Below are 16426 nucleotides of genomic sequence, written 5' to 3' on the forward strand. Positions count from 1 at the left end.
TTGCTTCCTTCCTGTTTGTCCTGGCAATCATCTCCCAGCTTCCATCATCACTTCATCTCTTCCCTCTCAGCTCTCACCACAGAACGTGCAGCGTTTTTGGTGGCAGCAGTCAGGCTGTTCTGGTAGCACGATCTCAAGGCTTTTCTCTCCACATCTCCCACTCCTCCTTGTGCAATCGGCCCCACGGTGTGGATCACATCTTCAGAGAGAGAGAGAGATGGGAGAGAGATGAGAAGATGAAGCACCTCTTACCACAGTGTGACAGATATAAAGACAGATAAAAATATAAGTAAAAATATATCTGCAGTTTCATCTCCCCAGTCATATTCCCATTTATTCCAGTCTATTATGGCAGCCTTGTTAAATATAGTCCCACTTATATCAAGACAAAACATACATCATAAAAGTAGAGCTACAACATTTATCCATGAGTTGTCACTAACTAGAGAAACTATTTTGGTAATTTATTATTCAGTTTGAGTACATTTTTAAGAAAAAAAGAGTAAAAATTCTCTGATTCCAGCTTCAATGTGAAGATCTTTGGGTTTTTTTTTACTCCTCTATGACAGAAAATTAAATATTAGTGGCTTTTAGAGAAAACAAGACTTTTTAGGATGTAATTTTGGTCTTTTGGAAACATGGATTGACCTGTTTTTTCTCACATTTTGGAGACTGAACAATTATTAATTTAATAGAGAAAGAAATCAACAGATTTATCAAAAATGAAAATAAACATTAGTTCATTAGCAACCTCACATAAAGGTTTAGCTTTTGACATTAAAAGTTACTACACATTTTAAGACTTGAACAGTTTTGCAGTAACAACACCTCTCCCATCACAAACAATGCTGATGCCATCGTGGAGGTCAGCTGGCTTGAAGATATAAACATGTTTTTCTGTCATGGCACACCTGTGATTAACAAACATCACGCTCACCTACACCATTTATCTAATTAACACTGAAACTTTCACCTTTGTTCCTGCAAATTAAAAATGTAAAAATTACAAACCTATCTGTTGATTTCACTGTAATATCTTCGCTGGAACAGATAAGATTTGGGTTGGGAGATTAATGCTGTTTTCAACTCACGTCTTATTTTTCGTAAATTTGAGAGTCAGATCTGTAAACAGTGTTCACATCAGCATGCAACATGGAAAGTTGGATTTCTCTGGAACCACATTGGAAGTGCCTGAAAATCAAGCAAACATGGACTCCTCACATCAGCCAGTCAGTCTTCAGTGCAAATACTGTTATTACCCCTGGAAAGGCGGACGTTTTCACCTGTGTCTATTTGTTCGTCGGATTGTCAGCAGGATTACACAGAAACTACCGACCGGACTTCCACCAAACTTGGATGGAAGATGGGTCTCTGCCCAGAATAGACCCCATTAACTTTTGGTGCAGATCAAGGAATTCATTTCTCACTTTCTTTAACATTGCACGCTGTCAGTTTTACTGCCTTTTTGTTGTTCGTTTCTCGGGAAGAATGCATGGGTCTTGATGAAAATATTAAGGTATTAAAGTGAGTACAAGTTGATGTGGATCTGGTGAGCTTAAATTATGGTTCAGCAGGGGTAGTTTAAAATTTAGTGTGATAGATGGCTGTTGAGTCAGATATTGGATTAGGCTTGATTGAATTAAAGGGGACTGTTGGGCCTTGGCAGAGGTACGCTCTTTTATTTTTTGCTTTGTTTTCTTTTTTACAGCTGGTGGAAGCCTGGAGATCATTGGCGGATGTGGTTGACTGCACCATGCAGTTGTATGAATTGTTTGAATTGCTGTTTTCGGTTTTGTGTTGTTTTCGAAGATATTTTCCATCCATCTTTTTTTCCCATAAAATAAATCCTGATCTGCCAACATCAAGAGAAGAGCTGGCTGAGCGCGGCAAGAGCGTCTCGGCTGAAATGACAGTTTTCCGGTCCTGCGGCTACAGATGAACGCTGCATGTTGGGCTGTGTTGATGGACACTGTATGTGGTGTTGATGTTCCATCTTCTGTTCTATCTTATTAGCTGTTGATTCCTGACAGCAAACTTGATGATGTTTTTCTTTGTGTGTCAAAACTGAAAGCTTGAGAGAGCGGAGCAATGCATCTGTCATTTTATTCAACTAACTTATTCAAATATCAGGGGACCTATTGGGGCTTTTCTATTCACACGTACTGGGTCAGCTTGACTTAGTTTGACTCGGCACGTCAGCCCAGCGCAGCAGGGATTTGCAGGGCTACCTACCTGAAAGTGTGTCTTAAAATAATGACACACTTGTCTTAAACAGTGGTCAATGGAGTGGTTGTAATTACGCTTCCTCCTCACAGTACTCTCGAAGAATAGCAGCTAAGAAAGCTCTGCTGGTGTTTAGTTATTTAAACGCTTTGCTTATGAAACAGCAAAATCAGGATATGCTGGGTTTTCACGAGCAGTAACTTAACACAACTTCTGAAACAGCTGAAAGCAAACGCAATGAAAACAAGTTAAATACAGCTGTCTGAGAGTAGAAACAGGGGCTCTGGAGAGAAACACTCGGGTAGAAGCCACTAAAGCAGTGAGAGCTGAACACACAGAGACTTTTAAAAACATCTTTCTCTCTGGTCTTCTGCACAGAGTCTCACAATCACAACTTGGGCTCGTTTGAAGGGGAGACAGGGGTTGCAGGCCACAGGTTGGCCTCAGTGACAAGACGTGACTGCAGCCTGCTTGGAGGCACGTTGGCCTCATTCCAGAGATGGTCCGTCCTGGGCGCGGTTCGGCTCAAAAACTGGTAATGGAAAGGCAAATCAGCATGGGACAGTTCAGACTCCGTGTGTCAATGGAAAAGCCCCCATAATAGCTACAGGTGAGCCAATCCTGTTCCCCAGGACACATACAGGCAAACTGGAACACCAAAACTGCAGGCAAGAGCATGTTAAGTGGAAGTTAGGCCACAATTTTCATAACTCACACATTAACTTTGACCCCACAACAGACTGGATGCACATTCATTGACTTTCACTCATCTTTCAGTAAACTGCTCCCAGTTTAATCTCCCATATACAGTACGCTAACAGCATTTAATGTTTGAGTTTAACAGCGCACCTGGGAAGCTATAAAGGCACTGCTGTGACTGGTTTAGATGCTGCATGCAAATATGTTTTAAAAATATAACTGGGCAGGAAACCCTGAGACACCTGTAAAAGGATGTTGTGGGTGTTTGACAATAAATATGAAGGCAATGGTTTTAACAAAAACTAAATTTCTGGCCAATTAGCCTGCAAGATACCTGACCAAACAGTATTATAAGGTGCCACTGCTGCCAAGAGCTGATGACCTCCAATATGGGTGCCAGAGGATGCATCATGAAGCCAAAGTAGTTCTCTCTGCAAGCAGATTTTTATTCATTCAAAGACTTTCTGAAGTACACCACACTTTCAAATATGTTGTCTTTGTCTCTCTCAGCAAGTTCACAACTATGATGACTTTCACTGTTTCTAATTGCTTTGCACAATATATTTTTCATGTTTTTCCGTCACGAAGCTGCTCGTACACTCGACTGATTGAAACTGTGTATTTTTATTTGTCAAGTTAATGAATGTGTTTGTGCTTCTCAGGTTTCTGAAAAAAAATACTAATTGATTAAATAGAAGGTAAATGAATTGAAGCATATTGAGCTGAAGATTAAAGAGAGAAAAAAAAAATAGGAAGGAAACAGAGGAACTTATAAACAGAAGCTGAGCGGGGAACAGAGTGAGCCATCGTCGAGATGTGTTTAAACCAGCCTCTACACACCTACACCGACACCAGCACACATTCTGATGAGGCTCAGCGTGTTGCTCTCAGCGGGAGCACCAACGCTGTGATAAGGCCTAGCTGGACCACTGCCTCTCACACACACACACACACACACACACACACACACACACACATTGAAAAACAAAATTCATTTCAACAATACATTTACTCAAGCAATGACGCTTCTGAAAAAGGATCCTGAGAGGTGAAATTATTTCAGTTTCTTCCTCCACAAATCCTCTGTGATATACGTCTGTAGTGTTGCCAGATTTGACTGACATCAAACAGCAAAATCAGAGCCCCGTACCTGTAAGTCACACGAAATATATAAATATGTGTCATGTCTGTTGCAGCACTAGGTTGTTTTTTATTACCTCCACGAGCTGCACAGTAACAACTGTTGGAGGGCGGGCCAAAAAAAAATAACTAAAATCCTGTTTGTTGTTAGATGCTGGCATGTGTCCATTTCACCTCACGTAGTATTGTTGCCTTAAGTCTCTCCATCTGTTCCACCCTTCTGGGATAGATTTATCTATTTTTTAATCCCAAAAAATATGAGCTGAATGATTAATTAGATTAAGATGGACATGAAAACACACTCTCTCTCTCTCTCACACACACACACACACACACACACACTAAAACACACACAGAGTTAACAAGCCGCAGACTCCGCAGCACAGAAGAAGCCCAGAAGAAGCTCTTTAATCCAACCCTCGGAGGATAGGAGGCCATTAGGCAGAAAGATTTAACACAGTGTTCTTGAAACATGATCTAGTGATCTTATTTCAAAACTTTAAATACATAACAGAAGCATGAAATGTGTTCTTGCGTCAGCTTTCCCGATACTCTTTGCAGGCCCGTTTGTTGTTAGAAATTGTTGTAGTTGTATAAATTGACAAGGAAATTCAGCCACCTGACCACAATCAATGGAAGATATTTAGTTAGCGATGCAGGATCTGCTCATTACGCCCAGGCGGCATCTGGCTGCCAAAAAAGCATTTGAGATACAAAGCTGAGAGCGAGGAACCTCTTGGGAGAGGGAAAGTCTAGGTTGATTAAAATGTCATCTTCAATCCAAAACCACTTTCTGTGAAATGTTCTAGAAGATTGTGGTTGCATCATCTTGATAAGATGTAATGCAGGTTTTACTCATAACTTTCTTTGATACATTTCCCACTGAGCAAAGACTAAAAGACCTCAATTTAATGTATTTTGAGAACGTTCAAAAGGTCCACTGAAGAGCTGGAACGAAAGTTTTTGCAATGTCTTTTTAACATCTTGAAAGCTTTAAAAATAAGCGTTTTTTTCAATGCAAAAAAAAAAAGTACCATTAACTTTATTTAATACTGTGTTTTGGTCATCAAACATTCAGGGCTCATTAAAACTGAATCTAGTGAAGGCGGTTTGTTTGCTTGAGAGTGATTGAGCCACATGATCACATTCTGTTTTATTGATGTTTTAACACAGTGTCCCATATTATTTGGCAGTTTGTTGGGACAAATTTAATTATTACCACTGAAGAAATGAAATCATGTAGTTCCCTGGTAGCTCACCTGGCCCAAAGTTCATATCCACCCTGTGGCATTTTTCTTTTGCGTTGAAAAGATGTCTGAAATGACGTCGTAACAACTTTCATTTCGTTAAAATATGTAACAAAAAGATGTTACAAGGACTTTGAATGTGGCTCTTCAGTGGACATGTTTAGCTCAGTAGGACTGAGAATAATCTATGTCAGCACCTGTTTCATTATAGAAGATTATTGTAATATTTGACAATTGTTACTTTTTTAAATGCAATTAATGAACTCAACCGTGAAAACCCAAAGTACCAATGTGACATCAGATCTTATGGAGCTGTTTGAATACGATTAATAAGACTCAATTAAAGAAAAAAATTGATGCCACTTATAATATTATAAAGGGTCACAAAAGGATCAATTACATATGTAGCATACTGTGTTATCATTGAGAGGGGCTACCTGTGATCTTGAAGATATTCTCCTTGGTTTTGTCACAGTACACATTTGTTCATGTTAACATTCTGCTGAACACATATATTTCAATCATTTCTGTGGATGACACCTGGGTCAAAATCAGAACAGGGGAAGTAGAAGCCTTCACAGAACAGAAAAAAATGCTGTGGACAAAAACATCAAGGTCACGCGGGAAGATGTCAGAGGAGACAGTCTGCCCTTCTTGGAGTGTGCAGTACACATAGAGAAATACAGAAAACCTACACACACAGATCAATACTTGCTGTTAGACTCTCATCACCCACTGGAGCACAAGCTGGGGGTCATCAGAACCCTAAACCTTCGGGCTGAGACCGAGCCCACAAAGAAACAGGGGAAGGAGAAAGAACAGAAGCACATCAGGGGAGCACTTAAAACCTGTGGCTACCCAACTGGACCTTTGTCAAAACCTCTTAAAGATCCAGAGCAGACAGAGAGGAGGAGACGGAAAAACGTAACAACATCGTCGAAACTCAGGAGGATCTTGAATAAACATCATATCCCGGTTCACTTAGCAACACGCTGAGGCATAAATTTGTCCATCCTAAGGACAGAGCACCCAGGCATAAGCAGAGTAATGTAGCTTATGCTGTTCAATGCAGCCATGACTGCACAGATTTGTACATTGGGGAGATAAAACAACCTCTCCATAAACGAATGGCACAACACAGGAAGGTCAACTCCTCAGGTCTCGGCTGTCCACTTACATCTGAAGGAGACAAATCATTCCTTTGGGGACAACAATTTAAACATGCTGGCCAGAGAAGAAAGATGGTTTGAAAGAGGTGTAAAAGAATCCATCTATGTCAAACTGGAGCGACCTTATTTGAACAGAGGAGGTGGCCTACGATATTACTTATCACCCACCCAAAATGCTGTACTGAGTTTCCTCCCCAGACAGCTTAACAACCATTCACACCTGGGCTCACCTAGCCCTAGCAACCCACATGAAGGCCGGATGGGTCAACGACCCACAAGTGGCCCCAACGACTCTGCTCACACGTGTCCTTAACGACTCTGTAAGGACACTCCCACGCAGAGTTTAAAAGCCTTCAGCTGCCCTCCAGTTAGTGAGAACTGAAGAAGCCTCTTGGATGAGAGGTGAAATGTTTTCAAGAAACTGAAACACGTGCAGTTGCCTACGATACAGCACTTAGAATAACCATGACCTGGATGACCGAGAACCTTCATCAACATTTCTGTGGGCTGGTATTTTTCTACAAGATAAAAGGACATTTTTATTTTTTGTATTTAAAGAGGTTACGGAGAGTGTATGGATACCCTTCCACCAATAAAAGCCAGTACAGTTCTGTTTTTCCCCTTTGAATATCTATCTAACCAAGGTTTTAGGAAAAATATGCTCACAGTAATTCTCTATGTTCTGCACATTAAAACATGTGGTTATCTAAACCGCATTAACTGTTGATTTGTTGGCAGCATAACAAGTTGGAAACATATTCAACATATTATTATGTTGAGTTTTATGTTTAGTATGACAAGTAAGTGTGAGCACTTATAAATGGTTCTTTATAAGAGAAATTACATTATTGACCAAATTTGTGTCATCACTTTTATGGTAACACACAGACAGTGGTACACACACACTCTTGAGGCATATGCTAAATATCTGCATCGAGAATTTTTTCATGATGGTAATGAAAGGGACACCGTCGTTATTTTTAAATACCCAGGGATACTGTATTTTCTGCCCCTTATACATAATGAATATGAATGAATGAACCATGATGGTTTTCTATTCGTGTGTGTTTACATCTGGTGTATCGTAGTTGTACATAGTCTCTTATGACATGTATCCAGTCTTTGTCATTAAGCCTTACATATTTATATTTCATTCTGTGATATTACTCCTGTTTTTTATTTTTTTTTATTTTGCCGCACACTCAGTGACTTGAGACTCGACTTGAGACTCCCCTTCATAAGACTTGAGACTCGACTCGGACTTGAGATTTTGGACTTGTGAACAATCTTTATTTTTTATTTTTTGGCGCATCAACATGAAGAAAATGTCTGATGAGCTGAACATCAGCACTATGGCAACGAGCACAACTGCTGCTGCTCTCCTGTTTGTCATAAGCTCTGCCTATAGGAACTGCACACAAAGTGCACACAAAAGAAACGCCTAATGCAACAGAATGAATATAAAGGATGCTGGATCGACCACATCAAACTTTATCAGGTACCTGAAAACACACCCGGATAGGTCAGTCACATGGTAATGTGAAAGTTAACCTCAGCGCCTATGGACGGTTAGCAAACATGTGTAGCTCAGCATCAACAGCATGCAAGGGGTCAGTTCAATTTAGGAATTTTTCTTCATTCCAAAACACAAACATGTCTTCGCATTTAGCTACTGTAGCTGTGTATTTATATTGCAAAGCAAAATACAGTTTTTAATTTTAACGGAAAGCTTTCATTGTGTATTTTTTTTCACATTGCATTGCAATAGCCTGTTTAAAGTGATCATATGCCAAACAACTAATCAGTGCTGATAATACTCTATATGCTAATAGATAAAGGAGTGATGATAACAGTACATGCTTTGAATTCATCAGATATAACTACGCTGAGCGGATGTCATGCTGCAGATGATAGAACGCTCATTAAAACCATAAGAGACTTGAGAATTGACTGGGACTTGCAAAAAAACACTTGTGGGCATCTCTGATTCATTGTCATGAGTGCTGTTTGTGATTACGCTGATGATGGCTTCTCGCTTCAAAGCGTTTTTTTGTTTTTTTTTATTCTTGTCACTACCGTGCACCCAATATGTTTTTAAAGTTTTGGAGCAGTGCGCAAACATTTCTATTTCATTGTATTTAAAAGCTTACTCATTTGTTTTTTACATGACTTGTTCCTGCTGCAAACATGGGTTGTGTGTCTGCAGTGTATTTTCCTCTCTCCTGCTCTTCTGAGGCAAGCAGCACTTTCAGCAGAATATACTCCTCTTTGCAATCATTAAATAGGAGACGAGGAGCTTTACAGCAATGGCAACTTATCAAAAAACTGTGCTGTCATGTCTCTGTGTTCCCCTAAGACCAGCAGCATGTTGATGAAAGTCTGGGAACTGCTAACAGTGGAGCTCACAGTTCTGGATTGAAGGAAGCTGCTGCGAATAACATGACAGTCCTTCATTAAGCTGCTCGCTGATGAAGGAGAGTGTGGTATTTCTTTATTGCATATATTATCAAAGCTTTAAATGCTATATCACTTCTTTCATATCACATCAAACCAGTAGCACATGCACTAACAGCAGAACCTTTTAATGAGAGCTACTACTTAATGATTGGTAGAGAATTTTCCTTCATGAATTGTCCTAATTCATTGTATATTCAGTTCATGTGGTTTTTAAGGCTATATTAAAGCAACAATAGCCTCTGTGTAAGAACAAAAGCCTGAGTGTTAATGTTTTTTGTGTGAGCTTCTCAGCAGTAATGATCATTCTGAAGGTGTCGTGGGGCAAATTCAGACAAATATCTGTAATCTGTGATGGGAGGATCACACTTATAACTCTGATGACTCCGTTCCTCCCACCGACTCTCCTCTCCACAGTCCACATTTGTTCTGAATGTAACATGAGTCTCTATGCAGATGCTCATTCCAGCTCAAGCGTTAATCCTCCTCCACAAGACACTGTTTTCAGGCTCGACAAAGTGCTCCAGCGGCAGGCATATTAGATGTTAAGTGCCAAACATCAGCCAGCTGCATTTTCTTTTACTGTTGCACCAACAATAATGTACTCTGCTATACTTGTGAAGTGAACCAACAAAGAGAGAGGGTGCAAAGCAAGTTCAACAATTTAATTTTGTTTTTCCACATTTCATTTAATGGTGCATCTTCCTCAAACAGTGAAGACAAAGTGACCATTGTAAACAGAAACAGCTTTAAAGGGTGACTCTCTAAAGCCTTTTGTGGCTCCGGAGGAAGCTGCATGTCATCTGATAAAACACCTCCAGTGATGTCACTCAGTGGCTATGTTGCATTGTGGGTAATGTAAGCACCAGGTTTTGAAAAAAGATGAAGAATGAGTGGTATAAAAAAGGTGATATCTCTGGTTCTGCTGTATTGATTTTGACCAAACTGTCATAATGAGCCCGACGGTGCTCGACCAGTGGACTGCTTTTCAAAACCTGGTGCCTACATTACCCACAATGCAAAGTAGACACCAAGTGACATCGCCAGAGGCAAAACCTGAAAACACAGGATGTGAAAATTGGTGGAGTTACCCTTTAAGGCACACCACAGGTAAGTAATTAGCCATATTTATTACATGACTTTTGAATTAATTCACTGTAACGTATTTATTTGTATATGTGTTGAATGATTTCATATTTAAGGGCTATGAGCGAATGTGGTTGAAATTTTTATCACAACATATTCTGAATTTCCAAAGGTAAAACATTTCGTGTTACAAGTCTGCAGCTTTCATTGTAAGTAGGTGGTAATTGCCAAGAAACAAATTTCTTTGAAATTACCCCCCAGACTCCACAATAATTACCTCACAATTTAATGAAATGTAACCTTTAGCAAACCTCTCAATTAAAAAACATTTCAAAGAAACTTCCAACTGTTTTTTCTTTAACCTCTGCAGGTTAAGCCAGTTTAATTTAATTTCTGTCTAACTTCCTCTCAGCTGGTCACAGAAACTGAAGTAAGTTGTAGCAGCTTAACTTCAAATTTCAATGTTGCCTGGTTAATACCAGCCACACACCGTGACATTTCCGGACCTGTAAAATGATTGTGTTGAAGTGTTACTCCAAGTCCATGTATGACGTTATATGCACATGTATGCAAAATCACATATTAAATAATGACACTGATGTTCCCAACGATGACCTGTCTTCCACTGTTGGGAACTGCATTCATTTGTCAAACTAAAAACTATGACTGCAACTACCAATTACTTGGTTTAAAAAATTGTGAGAATTGTCCATTTTGAATTACCAGATTCCAAGGTCACATCCACAAACTGCATGGTTTGTCTGACAAAAATATTTGTTTAATAGAAAATCATCAAAATCCAAGAAAAAAGGGAACATCTGAACAATTTTGCACACAAAAATGTAATCGCACTGAAAGCTTATTTATTTCTGCATGACAATAGTCTTCCTTTGAGTCCTTGAATCCTCGAATTTGGAGCTGTGAATTTCTGGCATTTTCTCTTGATAATCGTCTCAAACAATCAATTCATTATCATATTAAATAGTCTCCTCTTATTTTCATTTCATTTCATTTCAAAACATTCTTAAACCTTGAAAACAAAAACTAAAATTGCACTCAAACATACTGGAATCGCTTTGACCTCACGTTTTTGTTCTGAGACAAATATATTTTTTTGATATATATATATATTTTCAGAAAGTAAATGTTTTTGTGAAAAACAAAGAACCTCAAATGAGCCATCATGAACCACAAGGTTTTCCTGCACAATAGGATAAATAAATGGCGGTAACCTCATCTCCCTGTTACTCCTCAGTTCTGAATCCATAGTATTTACACACATCCTATCTAACTTGGTTTGTGGGGCTACAATGTGCAAAGCCATGCCTTCAGCAAAGGTGACAGGCTTAGGCAATTCAAAAGAAATCAGAAAAGTGAGATAGGACTGTACGTCGGCGAGCGGAACAGCTTTTCATTCATGTGAGGATATTCACGATTGTCCGGGTTCACGATTATCACGATAATGAAAATTCATCGCGATATTGTGAGTGTTTTTATATTCGTCTCACTGAATTGATGGAAAAATTAAATGTATTAAAATACTTAAAGGCAAATCTTTATTTTTCATTCTCTGAGTGTACCTTTCAATACCTTACAACTTAATGCTGTATTTCGTACAACACTGAAGCTGCTGTGAGAACATTGGAAAACCCAACATTACACTGGGGGGAAAAAAAACACTGGTTTAAAAGTGCCAATTTGAGAGCTACCAAGAACTGGCTATAGGGTGAATAGCTATTGTGAATCATCACTTGCTGAGCAGCAAGAATTTTATTTATAGGGTATGAGGACGCTGCGGACGACTCTTTAAATAGCGGCAGAGGCGGATTAGAACACGTGAATTAGTTAAAACACACACATAGGAGATGAAACAATCCGGCACGCATGACTGAACAACAAAGAACAGAACAGTACAAACACGCAGGAGTACAGTGTAATCATAACATAACGGTTTGGCACATATTTGTTCTCCACGTGTGTGACTGTTTATATTCGGCGTGTGTGTTTACCCTCCACTCAGTCTGAAGTAGCTCAGAGTGAGCATGTGCGCTCAGAGAGTCGTTCAGCCATGCCAGTGCATCGGTGGAGCACTCAGCGGTGGCCAGGTTCACAACTCGGCCGTGTGTGTTCCTGTGTGTGTGTGTGTGTGTGTGTGTGTGTGTGTGTGTGTGTAGTACAGTGTGTGTCGAGCTGGTTCAGTTCGACAATGGGTCACTTGGTGGTCATTCATCTGCGTGTCATCTGCAAAATGTCACGGCATTGCTGTTTTCGAATTCACACACGAGTATCAGAGCTGTTTTCATTCAAACTGAACTGTAATCTATTCCTGTAATCTGCCCTCCTTTTTTCTTTACTACTGTCGCTGCTTTCACTCCGTCTTTCCATCCTTCCTCTCCCTCCATCTCTGTTTCTCTCTACGTCCTTTGTCTTCACTCATCTCTCTACCTCCCTCCTTCAACATTACCTCATCCACTCATCCCACCTCTCCTCTCACCCCCATTACTTTCTCCTCCATCCCTCCGTCACCTGTTTTCTATTCCTCCCTCCCTCTATTAGTTATTCCTCTCACCCCCTCTCTTCCCTTTCTCTCCTCTCTCTCTCTCCGTCACCTGAGGTAGACAGTTCTGTCAGGAGTCGGCCTTATTTACCGCCTCTCTTCGCTCCTGTTTACATTATCGATCGGCAGGGTTGCTTTAGTTCCACCATACATCAACACCGGCCCCCTCTCCTCCTCCTCCCCACCCCAGTGTTACGGCTGCTGGCTCACATTACCCTGAAACACAGAGGGAGACAGAGCGAGGGAGGGGGGAGGAGAAGGCAGGGGAGCTTGATAGGGAGATGGAAAGCTAGCGGAGCATGTTCGAATGTGTGAGGGATTTATGTGTGAAGGAGAGAGTGTGTTGGGTAGTGTGTTATGGAGCGTGTGTGAGTAAGTGTGTGAGGAGCAGCGTTAAAGGAGAGGAAGTGGAAGTGTGGCTGACAGTAAGAAAGTGTGCGTGTGTGTTTGTGTCCATTATGTATGTTTAAAATGCTGTAAACGTAAACAGTCGCCCTATGTGTTTACAGGAGACTGATGTTAACGTCGGTCATGCAAACAAATGAGGGATTTTGGCTCCTCTTTCAGTGAATTTAAAATGCACACAGTGTGCACTACATGGTCAGAAGTATTTGGACACTCATATGTGATTGTTGAACATATCATTCCAAAAAATGAGCATCAATATGCTGCTGTAACACTCTTGTAGGAAGGTTTGTTTTTGTTAACAACAAACCTTCCTAACTCAGGAAACAATGTCATTAATTGGAAAGCTTCCCCAAACTGTTACAAAATATAGAAAACATGGGCAGAAAACATCTGGAGTAGAGTTCTGTAATGAGGTGCAGAAAAGATGGCATTGTTTGGCCCCTTAAGTCAGGTTTCTGTCTAAATGTGGCACAAATTTTAACCAAATTTCTGGAAAATTGAAGCATTTCTATCCATTACTGTTATCCAAATAAACAGCTGGTGATGCTAACTCTCTAGTTGGGTGCTATTAAAGGTAGAGAACCGTCTTTCTCCAGAATTGCCTTTTACAGGAAAAAAAATGATGTAATTAAAATAATTGTCTCCTGATCGCTCCACACAGATCTGATGTTTTTGTCCGCCACATTTTTAGCCAAGGTCACATACTTCATGTACTGTACGTCACGATTCATTCACCAAGTCTGCTGCATTGCAATTAGTCATACTTTGCTTTAATTTATACGCCAATTCATCCATTTGTATCAGTATGAATGCTGGCTAGCTGCCACATCACTAACATACAAAGATAAATACGTTTATGTTTGAGAAATATTTTTGTTGAGTCTTTATATATTGCTAAACCACAAAATACACTTGTGAATGTGTGACATGAATTAATATCGAGACTCATTTGATTCCATAATCTCTCACTTACAGTTGATACAGGTCTAACGTTGCGGTGCAAAGACCTTCAACAGCTTGTATTCAGAGAAATCGAAAACCATCTTATATAAATTACAGCAGATGCTTCAACGTGTGGCCTTTTCCTGTCTTTCAGTTTCTGCCTCCGTTTGATGATTAATGGGGGAGAAATTTAACAGACCAGTTCGCTCTTGCTGATTTTGCACAGAACAGGAACAAATGTTTTCCACCAACAAGCAGTTTTTTACGCTTTCTCCCTTACAGCAGCTATCACTGTGCAAAATATAAGCATGTAATGGCCACATTTTATCATCCTGCTGGAGGTTAAATATTTCCAAATTGTCGTTACATGAACGCGCACATTTTAAGTGCGTGGACCATGTTGGTTTATGATATGCAAAAAAGACATTTAAAACTGCCTGCAGACGAACTGCGGTTTGAAATATGAATTAATGTGTGTCGTTACTCCGGCTGAACAGTTCAGTGACGTATTGTGTCTTTGCTTCTGTGGGTGGGAAAAGGTCGATCTTCCACACAGAGGAGGGATTCATGACCTATTGTTACACAGATGTGAGGCCTTTTGATTTTCACCCTGCGGACCGTGTTTCCAAACGGTGTGAACAACAAGCTTCATCGGATGGTAATAAGATAGTCTGCATAATGATTTGTTTGTAGCCTGTAGTCATGTAAACTATTTTCTAACTGGATGTCCATTTTTGTCTCCTTTTCTTCCTTCCTTTTGTCTTGTTTAAGGCAACAGTTCTTTAACTCCTCAATCAAGTTTGGACGTTATACTGATTTCTGACTTATTTTATGAAGGAATCACTCTGTACAGCACAGCTAGCTCCGCTTTTTACACTGAGCTGTTACTGTATATCTCTGAGTGTAATGTTTGTACTGCACGATGCTTCAAATGTCTCTTGTACCTCTGTCTCTTTCAATATTATCTCAGAAATAAAAAATGCATGCACCAGTGACATTTCTGATTATCATCGTGGCCTCAGTTTATACTGAATAAACATGCATATCAGTCTTGTAGTCAAGACCAAGACCAGAGTGTGTTGAGACTGAGACAAGACCAAGACCTTGAGGGGTTGAGACTAAGTCAAGACATAGACCCGTGCAAGTCCCACACTGCATGACACACAATAAAATGTGAAACCGGCAAACCATGGGCACTGAAATGAATTTGATCAATGAAATTGATCTGAAAGATCCACATTCGCATGAAAACACCCACAGAAGACAAATGAAAATTCACCTCTTTTACTGCCATGTATATTGGAGCCTGGCCGATATATTGGTTGGTCAATATTTTATATTTTTATACTTTTTGGTTTTACAGAACATGATGCCAAAAAAGATGATATATTATTCTTGAACTCCGAGTGAACTTTACTGTTTCAGTGCACTGATGTAATTTTCAAACATAAAGTTTATTGTTAAACTGTAAAATATCCTGCCTCTGTTACATATCTTTGTTACAAAGTGGCAGATTTGAGGGATCATTACAAAAAATGTGTATCGTGTGTGTGTGTGTGTGTGTGTGTGTGTGTGTGTGTGTGTGTGTGTGTGTGTGTGTGTACGTGTATGAGTGTACCATTAGAAATGTCTTGATGAAATAATCAAACATTGAGGTGAATTTAACGTGTGGGAATTTTACTTTCTATTTTTATAAGCAAAAAATACAAACAAACCCAGAGGAGCTGAAATTAACTGAACCTTTTTTATTCATCAGTCCTTGTTTGTGTTCATAAATCATCATACTGTATATAAATTAATTCATATACGTCAACATGGGCCATTTCTTGAGTTGGAACAAGTACTCAGACCTTTTACTGAGGTGAAATCAGTAACACTGCAATGCAAAAAAAACTTTAACTTCAGTAAGTCCATTCATTGTCATCGATGTACTCAAAGTATTACAAGTTCAAGTACTCACTAAGGAGACAGAAAGCTAGAGTTATTATATCACCCATTCCAATTATGCATTATAACTAATGCATTAATCTAAGCCCGCTTTTAATGTTGCAGCTGGTTGAAGCAGAGCTGGTATAGCTGTCAGATAAATGTAATGGAGTAAAAAACTATAATTTTTTTCTTTGAAATGTAGTGAGGTAGAACATAAAAGTACAAACCATCAGAAGATGTACATACAAAAACTGCACTTGCGCTCAGTTTTTAATTAAACATACATTGTTGCCTTCTACCACAGGCTTGTATATATGTGAAGTTTGATTTATGTTTCTAATAATGGAGATATTTAAAACGGTCCACGTGGATCTACCTCTCCTTTATCACTGAAGCCACCCCGATTAAAATTTTTGCATAAAAATCTAATAAATGTTTGTATAAGAAATATAATTTAAAGTTAGTTGGAGAGTCTGCAAGAGCTTCTACCTTTAAGTTTTCTTTCTTTCTTAACTACAAGACTTTTCTTCTTTTATTTCAGCTGTCGTCTTTTCGACAGCCCCTCTCCTCTG

The 16426-nt window shown here is 39.5% G+C and overlaps 1 protein-coding gene across 1 annotated transcript in view; it reads right to left on the reverse strand.

The window, feature by feature from the left end:
* The window catches only part of macrod1 (mono-ADP ribosylhydrolase 1), a 136496-nt gene that overhangs the window by 19436 nt on the left and 100634 nt on the right, over positions 1 to 16426 (reverse strand). The window contains exon 6 of the mRNA XM_073486434.1: positions 78 to 199. Coding sequence (XP_073342535.1) covers positions 78 to 199 — 122 coding nt within the window. The remainder of the gene's footprint in view (positions 1 to 77; positions 200 to 16426) is intronic.

The sequence above is a fragment of the Pagrus major genome, chromosome 18 (assembly GCF_040436345.1).
Source record: "Pagrus major chromosome 18, Pma_NU_1.0".
NCBI lineage: Eukaryota > Metazoa > Chordata > Actinopteri > Spariformes > Sparidae > Pagrus > Pagrus major.